Raw genomic sequence first — 23,744 nt, 5'->3', positions numbered from 1 at the left:
CAGTACACTCTCTCACACAGTTGTCATCGACGACGAGGTGAATGCCAGACTCGCCAAAGCCAGCGCTGCCTTCGGCAGACTCCATAAAAACATTTGGAACAGGAGAGGCATGACCCTGGAGACGAAGCTCAAAGTATACAAGGCCATAGTTCTCACCACACTGCTCTATGGATGTGAATCATGGGCGGTCTGCGAATGCCACCCAAAAAGCTGAACCACTTCCACACCAGCAGCCTCAGAAAACTTCTCGGCATAAAGTGGCAAGAGAAGATCCCTGACACAGAGGTGATCACTCGTGCAAACTTGCCCATCTTGATGCAGGCCCAGCTGTGCTGGGCAGGCCATGTAGTTCGCATGCCAGACCACCGGCTCCCCAAGAAACTGCTGTACGGCAAACTCCAACATGGCAAGCGCTCCCATGGAGGCCAAAAGAAGCGCTTTAAAGACACTCTGAAAGCTTCTCTGAAGGCCTTCAACATCAGCCACGACACATGGGAGCTGAATGCAATGGACAGACCAAAGTGGCGTTCAGCTGTCCACAAAGGCGCCAAATCCTGTGAGGCCAACAGAATCGCTGCAGTGGAGCAACGCAGACAGGCCAGGAAAAGCAGTGCCATCAAGTCCCCAACAGCCGCCACCATCACCTGTCCACACTGCGTCAGAACCTTCTGGGCGCGGATTGGCCTGACCAGTCATCTGCGCACCCACAGAGCCCAACCCACCCACCCCCAGGATGATTAGATGGTCGTCGTCGATCCCGATGGACGAACCACACACTGAAATGCACATGCCACAACTATCTAAAAGTCTGTGGATCCCTAATTGAAATTTTTCCTCAATACATTGCTCATAATAGTGTTACTTATGACAAACTTTGATAATGAGCAAAGCATCAAATTCAAAGCTCAAAGTATATAAGCACACAGTAGGAATTTGTAAATGCTGTCACAGTATTACATGTGATTGTATTACACGTGACACAGACATAGTATGTCTAAGAATAAACCAGAAGAGGTGCTGTTCTTTCTCATTTATTCATAATCATATGATTCCTTTTCTTGTGTTATTGGATTAATTACAAGACAAACTTGGGATCAGTTTTAACTTCGCAACATTTTTGTGATTGGCCATATGTAATGTACCTCAGCGCATCGATTTTTGTGACATGCATTAAAAACATATCCGTAGCATCAAAGAAAGAGTCATGTGAACCCGAATTTGTACTTAACATATTCTCAAAGCAAAGTGTCCCAATCGGGTATGAAATGGGGCCATTAGATTCTGGGGGTCTTGCAGGGTGTTCTGTGTACTACAGTGTGACAAGCATGGACCTGTAAATGAATTTTTTTATGATTTAAAATATTGATATAGCAGATTGAAGTGAAGGTATAAACAAGTAAAATCAAGTATATAATTCCGCATTACAAATGTTTGTACTCTGTACAGGTATCACCTGTATTACGCATGACACAACTGTCTGAAACTTTTTTGTAGACCCCTAATGTAAACTTTTCCCTTATTCATTGCTCATAATGTTGTTACTTATAATCAAGTGAAAAGAGGTCATAATGATTCTCATGGCAAAAATCTTACAATAGTCAACTGCAGCGATCTGGTCAGAGCATCCTGCACTTTACTCTTTCTTAAATGTGTGATGGCATCCTAATTTTGACTTGCCAAATTATTCCCTAGAGGGGTATAGAGAAATGAAGTCAGCCAATCAAATCACAGATATAGATTGTTTCATCCAGAACTTCCCATTCGGTCGTCGTGTTCAGTAAACAGACAGACTTCAAAAGTGGAGTTACGGTGTGACGCCGTGGCAGAAAATGATTGAATTTTTTTTTTTTACTGAGGCTTTTCCTAGAGAAGTAAGAATATACTTGTAAACTTTTCAACCTGTCTTTTAATTTGATAAGCGTTAAACATCAGTTTCAGCTGGAAATATGTTCAGAAGTAGTCTTGAATTTGTTGGTAAAGTGTGACACAACGTGATAATGTGTAATGCACATTACCAGTGGTAAGTCTTTCGTTCCTATTTTTCTATGAACCATTACTCCCCCTTGTTCTGAGATCCCTACCATTCGCATATTCCCTTCATTTCTGGATTTAGAGAAGAGAAAGAATGTATTAAGCAGGGTACCTATTTTGCAGGCTTACGGCAACGCGGCTCATTACAGTACACTGAGATTGTCATATACTGTTGTGTTCAGAATTGATGTGAGAAGTTGTCTGAGACCCTGTTGACACTATAGGGTGACATCTCTGGTAACACTCAGGTGTACAACAGGTGACTTTGGGGTCAAACACAATGCATACAAGTAAGTACTACATGAAGGATAGTGTTTTGCTTGAAGAGCATGCACATCATGCAGGTACTCACTGAGCAGTGCCTCATATTTATCTCAGTGCCACACTGCTAGTCATATCCATGAAAATTTGTCACAATTGTCACTGCTGTTGTCCTTATCACATGAATGATTTGAACTTTGTCTCAAAGAGAATATATGCCTTTCACTACACTAGCAGTCACTAAGCCAGAATCAGATCATTATCTACACAATTCTTGAACAAAAACTATTCAGAAACAATACTGTCTCTAAATACGCATGTCCGTGTCACAGTCATCATGTAGTATGTCGCACAAAGGTGACACGTGTGTGATATACCTTGAAGCAGTCATGCCAGTTACTGCACAAGTATACACCACAATTTTCACACTTGTTACTTTTTTTTTTAACTTTTGAACACCCGCTATCTGTGCTTCTGTAGCAACAGCTAATTGCACTCTCTCCTTGTCATTCATTTGAAACAGATCGAAATCATTATCTGTTAGAGCGTTGTAAAACTCTTCATCAGAAAACTAGTCACAATCCGAACTTTCTACACATTCCGTTTTTCTGTGTCCGTGTGTCTACACAGCACAGCGGCAAGAATGTAGTGGCGCCCACTTTCCCATGGTCTAGGGAGGGGGAAGGGGTTGTCTGGCATCCATTCCACTCATAAACACTGCCCCGCTAGTGACCCGGTCAAGGATAGATGACGCGCACTGATGACACAACTCGTGGGAAGTTCAAAGTGCTTAACGCGAGAACCGATTTTCTGGGAGGCAGGAAGGACAGGGGCAATTCTCTGCTGCACGGTTTTCCGGCTTCCAGGAATGAAGGGTAGAAATCTTGTAAACCGGAAAACCGTACTGCAGGGATGAAAGAGTTAAGGGCATTTTTTCAAGTTGACTACTTGTCATTTCAATGTGCAACACTTTACTGACATCATTAGATAACCAAACAGCAAAGAAAAGCTGAAATAATCATTCATAACATGTGCATGATGCCTTCACTGGCAACCCAGTAGCTTCATGCAAATTTTTGGCAGGCATTTTGAGGCTCAATTTTCGTTTCAATTAATAATTTATTTAAATCTAGCAGTTTTATAGGTCCGTTACTGTTACTGCTCTTACTTAAGTTTATATATATGGCAGTTTTGTGGTGTTTTAGGATGTGTAGACGTCAAAGCTTCCTATTAGTGTACCATAAATCATTAAATGGCATGCACCTTCATGAGTAACCAGTTCTGGAGAACAACTCATACATCAGTTGATTATCACATTATGTGCGTGTGTGTGTGTGTGTGTGTTTCTTTGTAGATTCTTTTGACTTCTTTATTTTATTCTTTTTTTATTTACCCCATAAGCAGATGTAACTAAATTTCAGTCTTGTTACTACACATGTTTGTGGATAAAATACTTATTTAATATTTATCATTCTTCAGCTTATTTGTTGAGAACTGACAGCTGACAGTTGCAAAGTGACATCACTAACACTAACACAGTAACAGTGTAAAGAGCGAAGTGACTTGCCAACACATGTGGGGTTTTTTAAAACCGCCTTAAGTTAAAACCTGAGGCATCGTGAATTGCCCCCATGCACCCTTTCTGGACCCCTCATATCATCTTCAGTTTTCTTATTAATACAATAATAGGTAATTAGATATTCTGACCTGTTCATTGCTATGTTTTGACTGAAATATTTTACTTGTTTGATCTTGTCTTTTTGTGGCTGACAGAGCTGTCAATTATGATCAACAGGCCTCAGAGGATGTCTGCAAGACACTTCAAGCCATTAAAACCATGTTGTATGGCACACCAGAGCAGGAGCCACAGACCGAGAATGTTTCACAGCTGGCTACAGAGATGTATCAGAACAACATGTTGCTTGCTCTGGTTTTGAACCTCAACAAGATTGAGTTTGAGGTAAGCAGAGTAATGGTTAAATGATAATTTCATTAACATTCTTTTCTAGAATCACAGTATATGTGCTGTATTTCATTTTTGGATCACTTTGTTGGAAAAACATGGTGAATGTGTCCATATCCATGATATATTACATTATTAGGTACTGGCTGCCTTTAAAAAAAAAAGTTCTGTTGAAACAACTTTAAAGAAAAAAACAGTTTATATAAAAACTGAGTCAAAACAAACATCCAACGATAAAAATTTTGTTTCTATATTTGAATCAAAGTTAGAGCCAATTAAAGTTCATTGAAATTGAGCCTTTTTGTGCATCATTTTGAGCTTTTGGACAAATCTCCAATTTTACAGCATCACTGCATGTATACTAAACAACAGAAACAGCTAAAAATTAAGGAAAGTGATATTTTGTATATCATAAAGATGCCTATTTTTTCCAGCTATATTACCTGATCATTTTATTGATATTGAGCTCTAAAATCTCTTTTGTGTGCAAATAATCTTGCAGCAAAATTTGTCAAAATAGCAAGAAGCGCAGCCTCTTCATTTATCAAGCTATTTTGATGAAATAAAGGGATTTGTATTCAATTGAGCAGGGCCTTAAAAAATGCAATTTGCAGAAACCGATTATCCCCCACCCCCACCCCGCAGGTTCCTGCCCCGCACTCCCCTTTCCCAGCTCATCAGCACATTATGCCTGATAGTGTTGTTTAAAGGAAACAACTTTTTGTTTCTTTTACATATGCACAGATTTGTTACACAAAAATATTTAACATGCATGCGCTAAAGCCAAGGACTAAGGAGATCTGTTGCATATGATCTGTAAAACTGAACATTGAATTCTTTTTTTATAACTGGACAGACACACATGCACAAATACACATCACCAATCTCTTTCTCTCAGACAGACACACACACTGCCATGACTTTTGAATTAAAAGTCACATTCAGCATTTTTTTTTCTTTCTTTCTTTGCTTCTTTCTTTTTTCTTTTTTTTCTTTCTTTTTCATTAAAAAAAAAAAAGTCGTGTTATAAAGTAGCAGGAATTATGATGTTCTGGAAAAATGGAAGAATTTTGTGTAATATTTAGTTTTATTAACAAAATAGTGGTTTTATTTATGATGATTTCCCAAAATTCTCAATCGATCACAGGTTATCGAAAATCAAAGGAAAAAACTGTACAGATTTAACTTTTTCTTCCTCTTTTTAAAATTTTTTTATCACGAAGCTTTATATAATTAAAAAAAAACAAAACACATACAGAATACATTTTAACAAAATAATTTTAAGGTTTTATTTATTATTTATTTTTTAAAGTATTATTATTGTTTCTTCAAGTGTGTGAGTGTATCACAAGTGAGTCTTGAAGGCCTTGCCTCTCTTGTTTTTGTTTTGTTTTTTAATTTCACCTATGTTAACTAAAACCATGGTCATGATGGTGTCTTAAACTAAAGATCAGACTCTGAAGACCAGTCTTTCCAACATTCAATATTCAGTTATTGGCTTCTGAGTGTAGTTTCTCTGTGTTTCAGTTTACCATGTGTTTGTGTGTCTGGGGTAAATCATTTTCTCTGAAAATGCTTTGTCGATGGACATGGAATTTGGCATGGAAATATATATATATATATATGTACATATGTATCTATATATATGTACATATGTATCTATATATATATATATATATGAATTAGTTTTCCACTTATATTCTGATTGTAATGACACTGTACATCTGGAAAGGCACAAAATACTGTGACAGAGCAAAAAGTGTTTCTGTTGTCATTTTTTTTTTCTTTCAAAATTTAGTAGTTGTCATTTTATCATTTTGATTGAAATAGATTATAGAAACTTTTTCTGCAAAGTATAAAAGTTACATTGATGCAAAATTCTACCTAAAATGAAACAGTTTGAATATAGCATGCAAAATACCTGTTTTTAAATAGATCTCACTTATCCAGAACATTAAATCTTAAACTATAACCAGCCGCCATGGCAAAGTGGTTAGCATCGCGGACTGAAGGCTGATAGGACGCGGGTTCGAATCCCAGTGGAGGTGGGTTTTTACGGCCCGTGGCCGGCTCCTACCCAGAGTTGAGTGTGCTATGGCCTTAAATGGGGAGACTGGGACCACACAGTCGAGTGTCATCCACTTCACGGGTGTGCCGTTGGGTGTGTTGCTCTAATTGCCTGACCAACACTTCAAGTGTCTGTATCTCTCGGGCCTGGTTGATGCCGGGATATCATTATGAAAGAAAGCATAGAGTACAGCCTTGTCATGAAGTCCCAAACCAAAATTGACCTCCATAGCAACATCGTCATCATCAACGTCATCCTCCTCCTCCTACATCATTACCAACCTTCATCATTACCAACATAAACAAAAATGTTCCAAAGTCTGTGGCCTTTTATGCCCTAATGTCATGGTGACCTCAGTTTCAGTACCACTTCACTTCCGTGCTTGCGGTGAGTCCTGTCAGTGCCTTCAGTGTTGGCAGATTCATGGGGGGCTGTTGTTGGAGGGACGCAGTGGCGGTCTCCACTCAGGGGGGGGACGCTCACTCAGTTTGGCTCCGCAACTGAGCCATTATTGTTGTCAGTAGGGGGCTTAATAGGTGGTGTCCCAAGTATGTTAAATCAGAACAGGCACCACTGAACACCACCGAAGTGACTCAGCAGCAGTGCAGGGTCTCCTCTGGTGTGTGGCCTCCTGGCGACCTAACATCGATGGTTCCCTGCAGATTGCTGACGTTGGGAGTGTGACAGATGAACCTGGGTGTGGCTGTGTCTGGGGGACTTGGAATGAGTGGCGTGTGAGCAGTGCCACTGAACCGGTGCAGATGACGGGGCAGCAAAAAAAAAAAAAAAGAAGAAAGAGATCTTAAAATATGACTTAGACATAATGATGATGATGATGATATGCATAAGCATAGCGCCCTTTCTCTCTAAGAAAAAGTTACAAATTACACGAACCATTATGACCACTTTCCCTCTCTCCCTCCACTCACCAACCCCCTCTTCCCCACCTTCTCTCATTCATTATACTTGTTAAGTGAGCTGGCAGGCATGGGGTGGTGTTGGAGAAGTAGGAAACCAAGAGTATTTACAGATAGGTTCTGAAAAGAATTCTTAATGGAGAGCGAAAAGCAGTTGTGTTTCATGCTCAGTGTGAAGGTCTTACACAATCGACATTCACACAAGCGTCCTCAGTGACTACTTTACACATTCTTTTCAATGCATATGCATTTGTGCCAAATATATTGTGCTGGAAGATTTTTGAACAGGCTTGGATATTAAACTTACATTCGGTGTTTTCAGTTGTGTGTGCACACCTCAGGTCACCCTGACTCTAGTCATGGAAAAGATGACCTCATGAACAAAATGTTTGGAATCGGAGAATGTGTCTGATCTGCCTATTGTTGAAAGAACTGGACTTGTCCAGAGTGATTGCATGATAATCAGTCATGTCCGACCGTGACCATCAGAACAGCAGAGGAAGCAACTGCTGTCCTGACTATCAGGGCTAGAATTTGATTATAGAGGAAAGTGTCTTGCCCATGTTACATCCCCACTCTCTTGGCCAAGACAGTTTTACAACAGTTGACTTTAGGATGGTCCTCAAAAGCCTACTGTACTAGCCCCCAAGGCTGTAGCATTGAGAGCCAGTGCAATCTTGCTTCCAAGTTTGAGAGTCATAGCCCTTTGCAAAAGACTAAGCTGAAAATAAATTCTTGCAGTGACACCTAAAAATGCATATGGTGTGTTTGTTGTGATTTTTCGACTTTTAGCTGAAAAGTTGTGATGAAGACGGGGAAAGTTTGAAACTATGATGGATCTATTTTATGTTTGTAAAAGTAAAACAGTGAAATTCCATTTGGTGTCATATACTATACCATGTCAAACTGATGCAAACTAGGCCTATCGGTTTGTTCTGCTTGGCCAACTTTCGCGTGGCTACAGTGAAAAGATTACCCGTCTTGCCAGGTCCGCTCTTAGCCAATCAAACGCCTCTAAAAGCTACACGCACTGAATCATTCCTTTGGCCAAGGCTCTCGACGCCATCTTGTCAGGTTTACGCTCTGTCTCGTCATACACATTTTTTGGCTATTAAGCGTGTTCATTTGGCCTTATTTTGCAGCATGCGGCTTGATTTTATTGTATTCTTACCTTTTGTGTACTCAGTTCAACTCTGCCCCCTCGGATCGTACTTTTTTCTTTACCTCTCAGTCAATCCTGTCTTTCCTTTCTCTGTTGGGGATCGGATTTTTGCTGGGTGCCTAAGCGCGGTTACCATGTCTCGTATGTCATCCCACGACGGCAGGAATCATGATGCTGTGATCGAGACTCGGCAAGAGACTCTTCCAGGCCGGGAACTCATGATTTCTCCTGATTGGGACTGCAGCAATACGTCTTTAGACGCGGATCGTGGAGGCAACACTTCTACCATTACAGTGGTCATGAAGGAGACGGTGGGGGAAATGGGTACAAGCGTCGCCTCCTGAGGTGTCCCAGCGCAGGGCAGGAAAAAGGGGGAGTGGCAAGTCCTCTCTTGGCAGTGGGGACTCACGGCTAGGCACGAACTCCCAAGTGGAGGCTGTGCCCAGCCATTACCCTAGTCTCCACTCAGAGACGACCCTCATGGGTCCCATTGCTGTTCCCCCTCCTCCCTCCACTGCTGACCCCCCTCCCCCACTTCCATCTGTGGGGGAGAAAGTTTTGGTTCCTGGGGGTGTGGGGGACCCTCTACTTTGCCCAACCCGGGCCAAGCCACCCCAGTCTCCCCACAGGAGGGGATTCGGGGCGTGTGGCCACCTGCTTTGCAGGTCTTCCCACTATCCAGCCGGTCTACCCGTACTGGGGTGCACCTGTGGTGCACGCTGGGTTGCTGGGAGGACCAGGGGCCAACCCCTCTTCCTCTCCCCCCCGGATTCAACCCAGCACATCTCACAGGGTGACACACACGGCCCTGACAAGTGGGATCGACTTCTTGTTGGTTAGGTCGAGCTCCTTGACCAATATTGCTACTCAGTCCATAAATCGGGCCTCTGTCAATCCCCAGGTGACCTCCACGGTCACAACAGTCTCTTTGTCAGGACTGACGGCTGCCGAGTCGCCCCGCTTGTTCCAGGTGAGCCTGCAGTTCCCACCTACTCAGCCTTCGGTCCTACAGGGAGATGAGTGGGTGTTTGTTCCCTCACAGCAGTAATGAGTCTCTTTTGCATCCAGGGATGTCCTCACTGAGAAGGTGTGGCACCCACCATCCCAAGCGTAGTTGGACCTACGGTCCACACTTTCCCCACCCGCTTCAGGCATCCAGGAAATAACAGCTGCAGTCATGGTCCCCGCTCAGGATTGTCTCAGCTCGTCCCGCTGGCCTGACCACAGGTCACAGGACACCCCAGTGGGTACATCCACTTGGGATGGCACCCAGCAGGGGACGGACTGGGAGCAAGAGTGGGAGCCTCTGTCTTCGGATGAGGACAAACAAGCGGATGAGCACTCTTTCCCCCCATCCCAGGGGGACAGATTGAGCCCACGCCTCCCTAGGGACCAGCCTCCTATTGATGTGGGCTGCTTTAGATGGAATTTTTCTGTTTCCAGAAGACAACTTTCAGTTTGACAAAAGCTTGTTTCTGATGGTGAGCAAAATTATGATTTGGATCAGTAAATGTAAATGCTGACAACTCCCCCTCCAACTCGGCTCTCTACTCATGCTTCTGTTTCGTTGAATGTTGTTGTTGTTCAGTAGGAATCATGCGTAAGCCATGAAAGCTTTGCTTGTTTTTAATTTGATATGACCTGGTGCGATCAATGGCCCAGTGGTAATGCACCAAGATGGGAGTGGAGTTTCCATGGGTTGGAACCCAGCATGGAGCAGCAAATTTGACTTCTCCCTCCAATGGTCTAGTTAGCTTGAGTGGTGGTTTGGATGTTAACCTTTCAGGTGAGACACTAAATGAAGGTCCTGTGTGCAGCATGCTCTTAGCTCATGTAAAAGAATCCACAACAACAGAAGGTTTGTACCTTGCAAAATTGTTTGGAAAAACACATTTTGATCACTAGTAATTTTTTTTTTTTTTTAAGAAAAGGTTGCACTGAACTGTGGTGACTAGCTTTGCATGGAGAGAGAGCCCAAATTTCACACAGAATTCTCTTGTGACAAATAGTAATAGAAGATAAACATAATAAAACAGTCTTTCCCCAGTAGTTGAAATGACAGTTTTCATGCCATTGACTCATAGAAGCTATACTCGACTATTCTTAAAATTTTTAAATATTTTTTTTATTGGTGATGTTTGTGTGTTTATCACTTTATGCATCCAGTATTTCTCTCCTAGTAATACATGTTATTCTCTTATGTTCACTTGCATATGCACACGATGCATGCATGCGGACAGACATATGCACTCACATATACACACTTAAACATGAGCAGGATTAGTGTGCATGCACTCTCAGATATATACACACACACACAGACACACACACACATGCACACACACACACACACATGTGCGCACACACACACATGTGCGCGCGCGCACACGCACGCACACACACACACGCACACACACACACACACACACACTCTTTTTTGTTTCTTATAGGATGAAGAAAGGTGTTTTCTGTGCACAGGGACGGAAGGATGTGGTTGTGATTTTCAACAATTTGGTTCGACGTCAGATTGGGACACGCTCACCAACTGTTGAACACATTTGTATGAAGCCTGAAATCTTGATGGAACTTATTAAAGGGTATGTAATGCAATGACCTGCTATTATAATTTGAGTGTCAGTAAATATCCAATAACTTTTTTCACTCATATGTGTAAACAAGGTCTTGAAGGAAACATTCAGGTTCATTTATGTGTGTTAGAAAGGAACACCTACTGGATTTCTGGCACACCTAAGTGTGATATATATATATATATATATATATATATATATATATATATACACACACACACACACACACACACACACACACACACACACATATAAATATATTAGAATCATTCAGGTTTTGCAACTTTTTTCGTGGCAATTTTTCTGGTCCCACACGCATTGACAGTGATTCTAATCTGTTTGAAAATATTTTTAAAGGAGAGTGTTTTACTTTGCGTTTGGTCAGATATGCAGAAAATATTGTGGGAATAAATTGAGTCTATGTAAATAACCCTGTGTCAGTTGTGTGTGTGTGTGTGTGTGTTGTAAACGTTTTCATTGTCATTTTCTCTGGAAATACTTTGTTTGTGTAAAATTGGCTTAGAAATAGAAAAACATGACTCACGAGTTCTTCCACAAATGCACAACTGTGAAAGGAAAAAGGAAACAAAGATTTCAACAATTACTCACTGTTAATTTTTTTCACATTTTAGCGCTTTGTTTCATTATACAAATTGACACATTGATTGAATAATATCAGTCATTTTATCGTTTGAAATAGTAACATTCTGGTTATAATATGGAAGTTGCATTGATGTTCCCAGGAGCAGCAAAAAACTACAAAGATGGGCGCAATAGCCAAGTGGTTAAACCGTTGGGCTTACAGTCTGAGGGTCCCGGGTTTTGAATCTCGGTAACGGCGCCTGGTGGGTAAAGGATGAAGATTTTTCTGATCTCCCAGGTCAACATGTGCATACCTGCTAGTGCCTGAACCTCCTTCATGTGCTTATGCATGCAGAAGATCAAATACGCATGTTAAAGATCCTGTAACCCATGTCAGTGTCAGGTGGGTTATGAAAACAAGAACATACCCAGCATGCATACCCATGAAAACGGAGTATGGCTGCCTACACTGTGGTGTAAATAAACATGTGATGTTACATGTCTGTATGAGTATATGTGTGCATGACTGAAACTTTATTGAATGACACAGGAAACAAATGATGAGCGCCCAATGGTAGTTGTCAGTCAGCTCTATCCACGTAGGCAGCCTGTTGTGCAAATGATTGTGTTTGTGAAGCACTTAGAGCTTGGTCTTCAACCATGGATAGCACTGTATATGTCCATTTCATAGTCATCAAGTAATAGGATGTGAATCTGAATGTACAATTTTTTTTAAACATTCTCTCATTTAGTGGCTGCAGTGAATTTTTTTACCTTCAATACAATGACTGAATTGTGATTTTTTTAGCGAAGAACATGACAGTACAAGGAAACATTTTAAAAATATGAATATCTTGATCAGTTCTGAAGATACTGAGTTTTTAAAATGCGACAATGCATATCAGTTATTATTTCTTAATGTTTTAGAAAATTCACTGTCATACTGTACTGTCCGTAAGGGTACTGTAATGAAAACTTGAAACTTTTTAAAACTGTATGATAGTGGCATATTGCACAAATAAACATAAACATTTCAGCAGCAAAGAAATGGATAATTGACTTTGTCTGATTATAAGGAAATAGTACATAAGGACACATAATAAATCTGCACAGAATAGAACCTTTGAATATCTACAGCACTGAAAAGAATGGGCAGTTAATGTTATGTCTTCATTTTATATAATTATATTTTTTAAATTGTATATATATAGAGAGAGAGAGATGATGATGATGTGGATACTTACTTAGTGCTTACCCTCGGTCAGAGACCAATTTCTAACTCTGAGCACTTTACAAACTGAACACCAAGTCATTGCACAACAGGGTGCCTTCCTGGATAGAGCTGACTGAGAGCTGCCCTAGGGCGCTTATCATTTATTTACTGTGTTGTTCATTCAGGTTTCAACCACACACACACATAGTGACATACACACACACACACACACACACACACAAAGTCATGTAACATTTTACGTGTATGACTGTTTTGTTTATTTACTCCACCATGTAGGCAGCCATACTCCACTTTCAGGGGTGTGCATGCTGGGTATCATAGTATGTTCTTGTTTCCATAACCCACCAAACGCTGACATGGATTATGGGATCTTTAATATGCGTATTTGATATTTTGTGTGCATATACACACGAAGGGAGTTCATGCACTAGCAGGTCTGCACATACATTGACTTGGGAGATCAGAATAATCTCCACCGTTAACCCACCAGATGCATTAAACTCGAACTCAGGAAACTTGGGCTAGAATCCAGTGCTCTAACCATTTGACTGAGCATATTTGAACATACCCGGTATATAGATTGATGTACATTTTAACAAAGACAAAGATATTCTAAAAGCCAAGAGGAAACTGAAAGATAGCTTTGTATTTATTGGGGAGGATTACACCCATGAGTCCTGGACATTCACAAAAAGCTATGGTCACACCTGAAAGCTGTGCAAGACCAAAAAAAAGGCAACAATGGTGTTTGATCATCTGATCAGGGGCAAAAATTTTGTCCTGGATGAGAAAGATCTGTTACATGAATTGAAATAGGACTCTGGCTGGCCTTTTGACATTAAAATGATTTGAATAAGTTTCACCTAAAATACTACATGTAGACATGTTTGATTCAACACCAGTTCAAATTAACACTGGTTCAAAATGTAAGCAGAAGACCACCAGCCTGTGCAGTTAACACAGTGTCACTGTTATGTGAAAGTTACAGTGTGAACAGCAGTGACACAAGGTGCTGTAAAAACTGTGCAACTGATTACTCTGAAAATTTTCTGCTATCCACATTGCTTATGGTTTAGAAACTTAAAAATGCACAGATGGAAAATGTAACAGTGATGATGTTTGTCAGTGAAATTTTGATGGGCAGACAAATATAATTTTTCAATGGTAACTATGAAATTATGTAAGTAAATACCTCAAAACCTTACTCATTTACAGAAATGTGAAAAATTTTGAAAATTTTATATTTTTATTGTTTTCATTGCAAGATTAATTTGTGACAGTTATTTTAATTGTGAAATTATGAATCACCCCATCCCCTCTATCATTATGAACTCCCCCATTCCCCCTGAGGGGTCACTCCTTACCTTGTGGTCGGAGGGCCTAGTGGCCAGTGATTGAGCGAGCTAGGTCGGCAGGGGCATCAGTACTTTTGAAGGTATATTGCTTTCTAGGTCTTAATTGACAGCCTACATAGCCATTGTAGCTGACCAGGCTGAACATGTGGTTTATATTATACTGATGCCTATGCTGAAGAGGTTGTGAGTGACTTAAAGTGACCCATTATCCCTTTCACTGTTTTTTTATTCTCTTTACTGGTCCCTTTTCTATCTTCAGCTCCCCATCAAGACTTTTTTTTCACATCCTTTTTTTTTCTCTCTCTCTGTGGTCTTCTTTAGTCCTTCTTTAGGACCTTTCCTAGACAGACGGCACACATTGGCCAGTGTGTGTCAGTCGGCTACCCCTACGTAGGGTTGGGCTAAGACAGGCAGTTTGGAGGCTGATTATGGCAACCCCTACAGTGTCCAGTTCTCTGTTCCCAGGAGCTGGGCATGATCAGGGGGAATAGAATCAGATCTTAACTGTTTGGTGTATATCCATCTTGAAACCTGGAAGGGGTCGAGCTGGCTTTCCCTGGCCCCTGGCCCCTAAATTGGACTCCATGGTGAGTGGGTTAGGGAGGGACAAATTTTCATAATTCCTAACCATGATTTCCACAACATACATTCCCCCAAAAATTGCAAAGAGAAAGAGAGCAGGGACAGAATGTGAACCCGACTATGAGTCAGGTTCGATAGGCTTCTGGTTCATGGGCATTGTGGTTGATGGTGGAGGGTGCTGATGCTGACAAGGTCGGCTGTCGGCCCTTTTGCCATCCAGAAGGGTTTCCAAGGATTGGCTGGAACATGGAAGTCCATCAAACCGTTGTGGAATGGCTCCTTCCTTGTGGAATGCTCATTAAAAAGACACGTCTGAGTAATTGTTGAAGGCCAACAAATTCATAGATCAGGCTGTGCTTCACAAAGCAGTGAACTGCTCCAAAGGATTTCTCCATTGCCCCGATTTGAAGGGGGTCTCTGTGGCTGAGATCAAGAAAGAACTATCCTCTCAAGGAGTTATGGACGAATATAGAGTCACAGTCCACAAGGGGTCTGAAAGAGTCCCGACCAACACCTTTTTCTTAACCTTTTGTTGCCCTATTCTTCCTAAGGTCGTCAGAATGGGTTATTGCAGGTGAACCTATCTCTGTACGTGCCATCACCTCTTTGGTGCTTTAAATGCTGGAAGTTCAGTCACGTGTGGGATCGTCTGAGGAGGAAGAGTCATGTGGCGTCTGCTCTGGGGCAGTTCAACAGGGCAGGTGTGATGGCCCAGCTCTTTGTATGAATTGCTGAGGCAGCCACCCATCTTCTTCCAAGGACTGCCCTGCCTGGAGGAAAGAAAAGGATATTCAGAAAGTGAAAACAGAGCAGAAGATCTTCCTACGCAATAGTTGCACAGTCCAAAGTCAGCATCACCGTTCAGTTTCCACAGGAACACAGACACACCGGTCAAGGCAAACAAATCATTAGCCTTGGGTGGAGGTGTTATATCCACCCCTTCCCACCCTGCACAGCAGTCTTCAGGGGCTGCTGGGCACGGGGTGTGTGTGGGGGGGGGGAAGCCTCTAGCAGAGGCATGGTATCTGCCTCTCGTCCCCCCTCTCATCCTTCCCCTCATCAGCTGGCATCTCGGGCTGGCGGGAGTGTTTGGTAGCCTCCTCTCACACCAAAACCAAATATGGAGGGAAAGCCTGTGGGCGGATGGCAGAGATGGTGGATGTTCTGGCTTGGCCAGATATTTACACACCTCAAACCAAAGGCTCAGAAAAAGAAACCAGAAAAATAGATGTTTGCACAGCAAATGTTTTTTCAGCTTTATCTGACCATGGGCCATCACAGATGGAGGAGCAGGAGGTAGAGATGAACTGAGTTTTTACGCCAATTTTCAAGAACACCAGTTGGTTTGTCAAGATTTTAAACCTACAGTGCTGGCAATGCAGGAAACTGCAGAGAGATGGCAAAATTTTAACTCTGTCAGGTTTTAATGCAATTTTTAAACCCTCTCAGCCCAAGTAGGAGGGAGTGACGGAGGCATTGCTTTGGTTCTTACAGAAGTCACTTTTATACAATACTGTTTTTTTGACACACCTTTACAGTTGGTAGGTCCAGCCAAATTTTCAAATTCAAAGCAGAAGCCTCATATTCACATAATCACAAGCATGAAAGAGTGCAATATAGTAAGAAGCCACACCACATTTTAACCCTCTTGTATTCAGATTCTCTGAGGCCAAACTCCCCTAGATTTCGGATTCTTTTGGTGAATTTAGCCTCAAAATGGGTATGTATGGTTCACGCTTAACCACAACCAAGAATAAACCTCTAGAGTCATAAAATTCGGCAGGTATGGTCATGAGGCTTTGTTCTGTCATGTGAGCGAGATTCTGTGTGTCTAGATGTGAAAGGTCGTGTCTCTGTCACCAAAATGTCACCAAATATGTCACATGCGATGATGACAATTCTGATACAGCACACCAACATCCAGTTATTCGATGCACATGCACGTTAGTGTTGTGAAATGAAGCTGCGGCCTACCTGAGATGATCTGTCTTCTGTCTGCCAGTACAGTCCCCACAGGTAATCCAAAGAATGTCACACAACTTGTGTCAGTTGTCACAACTGAAGAGTTACTGAGCAACGTTCCATGTTGCTCTTATGTCACTGTTCTAAGCACTTTGTACAGATCGGTTTATATATGCACACAATGTATAACTGTACAGTAAGGATAGTGAGTAGAGTGTCAATGCTAAGTGTCACAGTCACCAAAACTACAGGTAAGCACACACACACACACACATAAACAAAAACAAGCTAGCTTGTCCTAAGGTTGAGCCACATTCTGTCCATGGTAATCACGGAAACAGTCATTCCTGTGGAAGCAGAGAGGTACCTGACAGAAAGAACACATATATGATGTTTCTACCCCTCGTCCCTTTGCTGTCCTGCGATCAGCACAGAGAGATAGGCCCGCATTTCGTCAGGTGTTGTTTTGAACCATAGGTGGTCAGGTGTGCCCCGGGCTGCTTGTTTTTGTCGGGCATATCTGTTGGTCTCTTCTGCTGCAACTTGAAAAAATGTGATCGGTATAAACAAAAAAAGAAATAATCCAGAGGGGTGGCAGTGCTTGGCAGTGAATGCGCAGGGCCTGTCGGCTGCTGGAATGTGGCCACGTTGGTAGGCTGAGTAGCCGGTCGCCACGTGGTTTGCAGAGCGGCGAGTGGCACATTGTCCTCGGGATCACTTTCACCACTTTCTTCTCCTTGATCAGAACCTAAATGCACATCAGAATCTTCTTCTAATTCTTCACACTCTTCATTCGCATCATATTTCGACACTTCTTCTAATATAAGACCTAATTCCTCCGCTGAATAGTCCTCGAACTCACTGGTGCATGCAGACGACGCCATTGTGAAAATCGGTCAGTTTCATTCACAACTCGCCACACGCAGTTTCCCTCCGTTCTTTGTGAATGGAAGTGGTGCTAGCATCCAAAAATAGCGATGCCAGATTATTGGACTATAGTAGGGAACTTTCCACCACCTTTAAGGGCCTGTTGAGCATAGTCACGGCGTCGGCACATGATGGAAAAGTACCACACACACGCTGCCGGCGCCAGACGCATCGAGGCACTGCGCGCGCGAGCAGTGCTGGCTCTACCGATAAAAAGCAATATCCCAAATAGTTTTTGAGATATTGAGTTTTGAATTTTTAACAAAAAAGAGAAAAAATTGGCAATTTTAGTGAATCTTACAAAATGGCATTTTGGAACTCGAGTACAATAGCATCTAATACATTCTCATACTCAAAACTCTTTATATATGATCTATATAGTCCACAAAATGCCTCAGATTTTTTTTCACTTTGCTGTTAATGTTATTGGCTGAATGCCGGTGTCATAAATTCTGGGGAAAATGCTTATTCTGCATGTCCAATCCTGCAGTTTTGATGATAGCGTTACTAAAATGACTCAAAATCTAAAACTATTGCATTTCCATAAACATTTAAGATATTTTCAGGTTCAGGAAAAACTGTAGACTTACAAGACAGCAAATGTTAATCACAAATCTTTAAAAATGACAGCTTTTGATATGATTAATGAAAACAGTATGCTTTATTCAAGACTGTCAGGGATAATGTACTTCATTAATGCTGAAAGTGATTATCCTTTTAGATATTTTTCAGGTTTTTCTCAACATGAAGTCATAATCAATATGTATGCATCACTTTGTGTAATTGTTTTATTGTTTATAATCCATTATCAACTATAAATCAGCACAGCTGATCGTACCAGTTCCAAAGTAAAGACATCCAGCTGAACTAATGCATGGTCCGTATCAGTGCTGAAGTATAAAAAAAAAAGGTTAAAAGGAGACAACAGTCTTACAATACAGCATCAATGGTGCCCCAGGTGGTGTTATTTTGATCTCTCTCTCTCTCTCTCTCTATCTCTCTCTCTCTCTCTCTCTCTCTCATTGAAGTAACTGCAGATATTTGAAATTCAGAAGCACAAAAGTGCACAGAATCTTTTGTTTCTTAATACTGTGTGCTGAAGGTATTGTTTCCGACTTTTCTTCAAGCATGTCCACCTGCTGTACAATATCATTACAACGAAAGTCTGGTACTAAGAAATGAGACAATGGTCTATCACATCTACCACTAGCAGGTAGATGTGATAGACCATTGTCCATGTATATATTAATGAAAAAAATGTGGCAAAAATCACGGATACATACAAAAAAACAAACAGACAAAAATTTGCGCATGTATACAAACATTAATTTTTAGGCATATGTAAATTATTCATGTAGTATGCATAAAAGGATACATATAATGGTGAGATAGGCACACACCAACACAAACGTATGTACCTCCACCCCACACCACTGGCCCTGTTTGAAACTACAGTTTTACATTTTGTTATTGAGATCTTAAAACATGAACACATTTTTCCTGAACAGGAAATGCACATGCATCTTGTAATCATACACATCACTCATAGTCATACATATTACTTTGAACCTAATTAAAAAAAAAAATCTTATAAATTTTAAAATCTGCTGAAGATAATCATTTTGTGAAAAAAAATCTCTCTCTCACTCTCTCTCATATATATATATATATATATGTGTGTGTGTGTGTGTGCGTGTTGTATACTCTCTCTGTGTAATATGTATATATATATATATATATATATCTGTATATATATATACACACATATATGTATATCTGTGTGTGTGAAAAATAAAACAAGTAAAAAAAGAAGAAAAAAAAAAGAGTATGCTGTGCGATCACATTGTTGAACAAGACCAGTTGAACTTCTCACTGAAAAATTTGTCTGCCATTTTGACAGAGTTCTTGGCTGTCTTTCATTGTCGGAGATAACATTGTTTCACAACAGAAAACGATGATATTAACTTAGTTAAAATTTGAAATCTTTCATTCAAATACTTTATAAAATAAGTAATGTAAAGTTGGTTTCCAAAATACCTGAGCAAAACCTGAAGCTGGGCATTGAAACCACAGATCAAAAAATAGATCTAGTTGATCAGTGGCATAAAAAATACGAGGTCTCCACTTTTTCGTTGAACAGATGTTGCTCCTTAAAAGCTTTCAGGTCATTTTATAAAGCATTTTAAAGAAGAATGAACGAACTTTTTGGTGGTGGGTTTAGTGAAAACATTTATTATGTCTAGAAGTGCAGTAGAGCATCAAGAAAAATAGGTACATTTTGAGCCATGTTTTTCATGAATCAAGTAAAAGATATCAATTTAAAACTTAACCCACGTAAAAGTAGAGAATGTGATCGTTTCAGTGGCATTACTCCCACGCCGCTCATTTAGATTCCTCCATACACTGCCACACCCGGGTTCGTCCGTGGCAGTTCCAGCGTCGGCAGTCCACAGGGAACCATCGATGTTAGGTCGCCAGGAGGCCACAAACCAGAGGAAACCCTGCACTGCTGCTGAGTCACTTCGGTGGTGTTCAGTAGTGTATGTTCTGATTTAACGTACTAAGCCCCCTACTAACAACAATAATGGCTTAGTCGCGGAGCCAGATGAGTGAGCGTCCATCCTAGAGTGGAGACCGCCACCATGTCCCTCAAACAACAGCCCCCCCATGAATCTGCCAACATTGACGACATTGACAGGACTCACCCCAAGCATGGAAGAGGAGGGGTATTGAAACTGAGGTCACCATGAAAGCAGGGCATGAAAAGCCACAGACTTTAAGACTGTTTTGTTTATATTGATGATGATGGAGGAGGATGACGATGTTGCTGTGGAGGTCCATTTTGGTTTGGGACTGCATGACAAGGCTGTACTCGGCGCTTCCTGTCATAATGATATCCCGGCATTAACCAGACTCGAGAGATAGACTCTTGAAGTGTTGGTCAGGTAATTAGAGCAACACACCCAAAGATGCATCCTTGAAGTGGATGACACTCGACTGTGTGGTCCCAGTCTCCCGATTTAAGCCCACAGCACGCTCAACTCTGGGTAGGAGCTGGCCACGGGCCGAAAAACCCACCTCCGCTGGGATTCGAACCCGCATCCTCCCAGCCGTCAGTCCGCAACACTAGCCACTTCGCCACGGTGGCTGGTGTGATTTTTTTTTTATTGTTTTTTTTTTGATAGGACTCTTAAGTCGATTGGTTGTAAGGAGCAATGTCTGTAACCTATTTTTGTCACCAAGCCTCTCAGACCAGAAGCAGATGTCGGCAAACTTTTTTACCATGCTGCGTTTTGAAGAGTGAAGGTTACTCCACTTCGGGCGATCTGTTTCACTCACACTGTCTTACACACACAAAAAAAGAAACACTTTAGAACAAAAGTGGTTTTATTTTCTGATACATTTTTCAACTCAGTGTATACAGTATTGAGCTTGCTTGGGCGAAGTGAAAACTGATGAAAATATGATCCGTCAGCCATAGTTACACAGCATTACATAGCGGCCCGACCTACCTACTTTACATGCGGTGGCGGCAAGAGTCACACTACATAAAACTGTCACTGTATTTGTATTTGTTTTTGTTTTTATCACAACAGATTTTTCTGTGTGAAATTCAGGCTGCTCTTCCCAGGGAGAGCGCGTCGCTACACAACAGCGCCACCCATTTAAAAAAAATTTTTTCCTGCATGCAGTTTTATTTGTTTTTTCTACAGAATTTTGCCAGGAACAACTCTTTTGTTGCTGTGGGTTCTTTTACATGCACTGCATGCATGCTGCACATGAGACCTTGGTTTATCGTCTCGTCCGAATGACTAGCGTCCAGACCACCACTCAAGGTCTAGTGGAGGGGCAGAAAATATTCGAACCAGCGCGCTCAGATTTTCTCGCTTCCTAGGCGGACGCGTTACTTCAAGGCCATCACTCCACAGCTCTATGTATCTTCCGTCTGTTCCTGTTCTAAGGCAGGACCTTATAAATCTTGTCAGCCAGCTTCCACAACCTTTTTTGCTGTTAGGTGACTTCAGAGGTGACTCCCCACTTGAGTAATAATGAGATATCAGCCTGAGGTCTTATCTTCAAAATTATTTTCTTGGACATGGACTTTTGCAGTCTAAACAAAAAATCTCCTACTTATCTTCACCGTTCTTTTGGGAAGCTTTCGTGTTGATATGTCGGTGTGCGATCCAATGTTGGTCCTGGACTATGAATGGAAAGTGCACAACAATTTGCACGGGAGTAACCACTTTCCTGTTGTCCTCCGTTCCACAGATGTAGAACATGACTTTCTGCCTGACCACCTGAACTGGAGCAAAGTCAGCTGCGGAATTTTTAGTTCCAAAGTTGGGTTTGTTCCAGTGTACGTTTTATTTACCTGTGTGCTAGCTGAATTGGTAGTGTAAGCAGCACTGACTTGAAGTTGTGTACCTTGTGAATGGAGAGTTACCACTCTTTACTATCTCCAAAGACCGAGTTTAGTTATAGGGAAACAGTCCTGTAAAGTGAGGATCCTGCAGACACTCTGACTCAGATTATTTTAGAATGTGTGAAAGCAGCAATACCAACATCCACCTTCAAGCCTCACATGCCAGGAATGCCCTGGTTCAATGCTGAATGTAGGGAAGTCTGAAAGAACCGAAAAAGAGCACATCAGCATGTCTTTTGGAAACCAGAGGCAGACAGCGTGCGAACCCATCAGCAGCTGAGGGCAAAATCCAGATTTGTATTTAGAAATAATAAGCACTGATCTGGGAGGGATTTTAGCTCCTCATTAACTCCAGCACACCCTAGAAAAAAGTGTGGAAAATCTTGAAGAAAATTAAAGGGAAAAACACCTGTCCATCCCTACAGAATGTACTCTGTTGTAAAGCCCCTGTTCATTAGTATGTTCATTCAGAATCCAGTATACTAGCCCAGCTTTTCAGTCCTATCCACCATTTTGCTTTGCATTCTGCTTTTGAAAATGATCGGTTCACTTCTGATTTTTCTACTTTCACACCATAAATTTATCCCCAACTCAGACGCTGCTCTTGTTTTTATTGCCTAATGGCAAACTGCGATCACGTTCAGTTGAAATATGCGATTTAGTTTCAGTTTGATTCGATGGTGAACATGAACCATGTGGATTCAGACAGTGGTAAGACTTGCTGTTCAGCGTGATCGTGAACATTTATTGTGTCATCAACCATGTTTTCATATATTGAGTTTGTTGTGTCAGGTGGCATGTGGTGATCAGAATTTAGTTTTCAGACACAGACAGGGCGCATACAGCCTACAAGATGCATGGGTCGGATTTGAGTAAAGAAAAAAGTAGCGCCTTGTAGGCCAAAATTTCCGGTACTTTTCTTAACTCTGTCACAGATTTCCCACATTTCAGAAAATCTTCACTGATGGTTCGAAATCTGAGGAGGGTGTTGCAGCATCTGCGTTCAGTCCTGCCTTTCCTGATCAGCCAGCCCCAACAAAACACATTCTGTCTGACAGCTCAGTTTCTACAGCGGAACTGATTGTACTGGTTCTGGCGATGAAAATGGTTTGCAAGCTAAACACAAGCATTTTATGATTTTTCCGGACTCCCTGTCAGCTCTGGAGGTGATTGCCTACACTTCTGAAACTGCTGGAATTTTATGAAACTTGTTCACTTTTATAAAGGGCATTACATCATTTTAGCCTGGTTCCTGGTCATGTTGGCTTTCATGGCAATGAGATTGCAGACCAGCTGGCCAAGAAAGCCACAAAAGAAAAGTTATCCAAGTCCTATGTTTCATACACATACATAAAGCAGAAAGTGAACACTTACGTTAAAGATCTGTGGCAAGAGGAATGTAACACTGGATGGACAACAAGCTTTTCCAAATTCGTCGAGACTAAAAAGATCCTCCCATTGGCTGTGAAGTACTGCAAGGAGGAGTATGTGCTGTGCAGATCATGCACAGGGCACACTGTTCTAACTCATTCTTACTTGTTAAAGGGAGATGCCCCTCAATGTATTGTCTGTGACGAGCCTCTCAGTGTGAAGCACATGCTAATTGACTGCATGACATTATAAACAGACATCACACGTCAGATTATCTTAAAACTGTTTTCTGATGTCCCTCTGTGGATGCTAATGGAA

The 23,744-nt window shown here is 41.5% G+C and overlaps 1 protein-coding gene across 3 annotated transcripts in view; it reads left to right on the top strand.

Moving 5' to 3' along the window:
- LOC143289060 (protein Mo25-like) overlaps positions 1–23,744 on the top strand; it is a 68,613-nt gene that overhangs the window by 10,593 nt on the left and 34,276 nt on the right. For all 3 annotated transcript variants that reach the window (XR_013056179.1, XR_013056180.1, XM_076597877.1), the window contains exons 3-4: positions 4,088–4,252; positions 10,881–10,999. Coding sequence is in view for 1 of the 3 variants with exons in the window: in XM_076597877.1 (XP_076453992.1) it covers positions 4,088–4,252; positions 10,881–10,999 (284 nt within the window). In the remaining 2 variants the exon portion in view is untranslated. The remainder of the gene's footprint in view (positions 1–4,087; positions 4,253–10,880; positions 11,000–23,744) is intronic.

The sequence above is a fragment of the Babylonia areolata genome, chromosome 13 (genome assembly GCF_041734735.1).
Source record: "Babylonia areolata isolate BAREFJ2019XMU chromosome 13, ASM4173473v1, whole genome shotgun sequence".
Taxonomy (NCBI): domain Eukaryota; kingdom Metazoa; phylum Mollusca; class Gastropoda; order Neogastropoda; family Buccinidae; genus Babylonia; species Babylonia areolata.
Note: the sequence above shows the minus strand (reverse complement) of the source record. Positions and strands in the feature narration are given on the sequence as shown.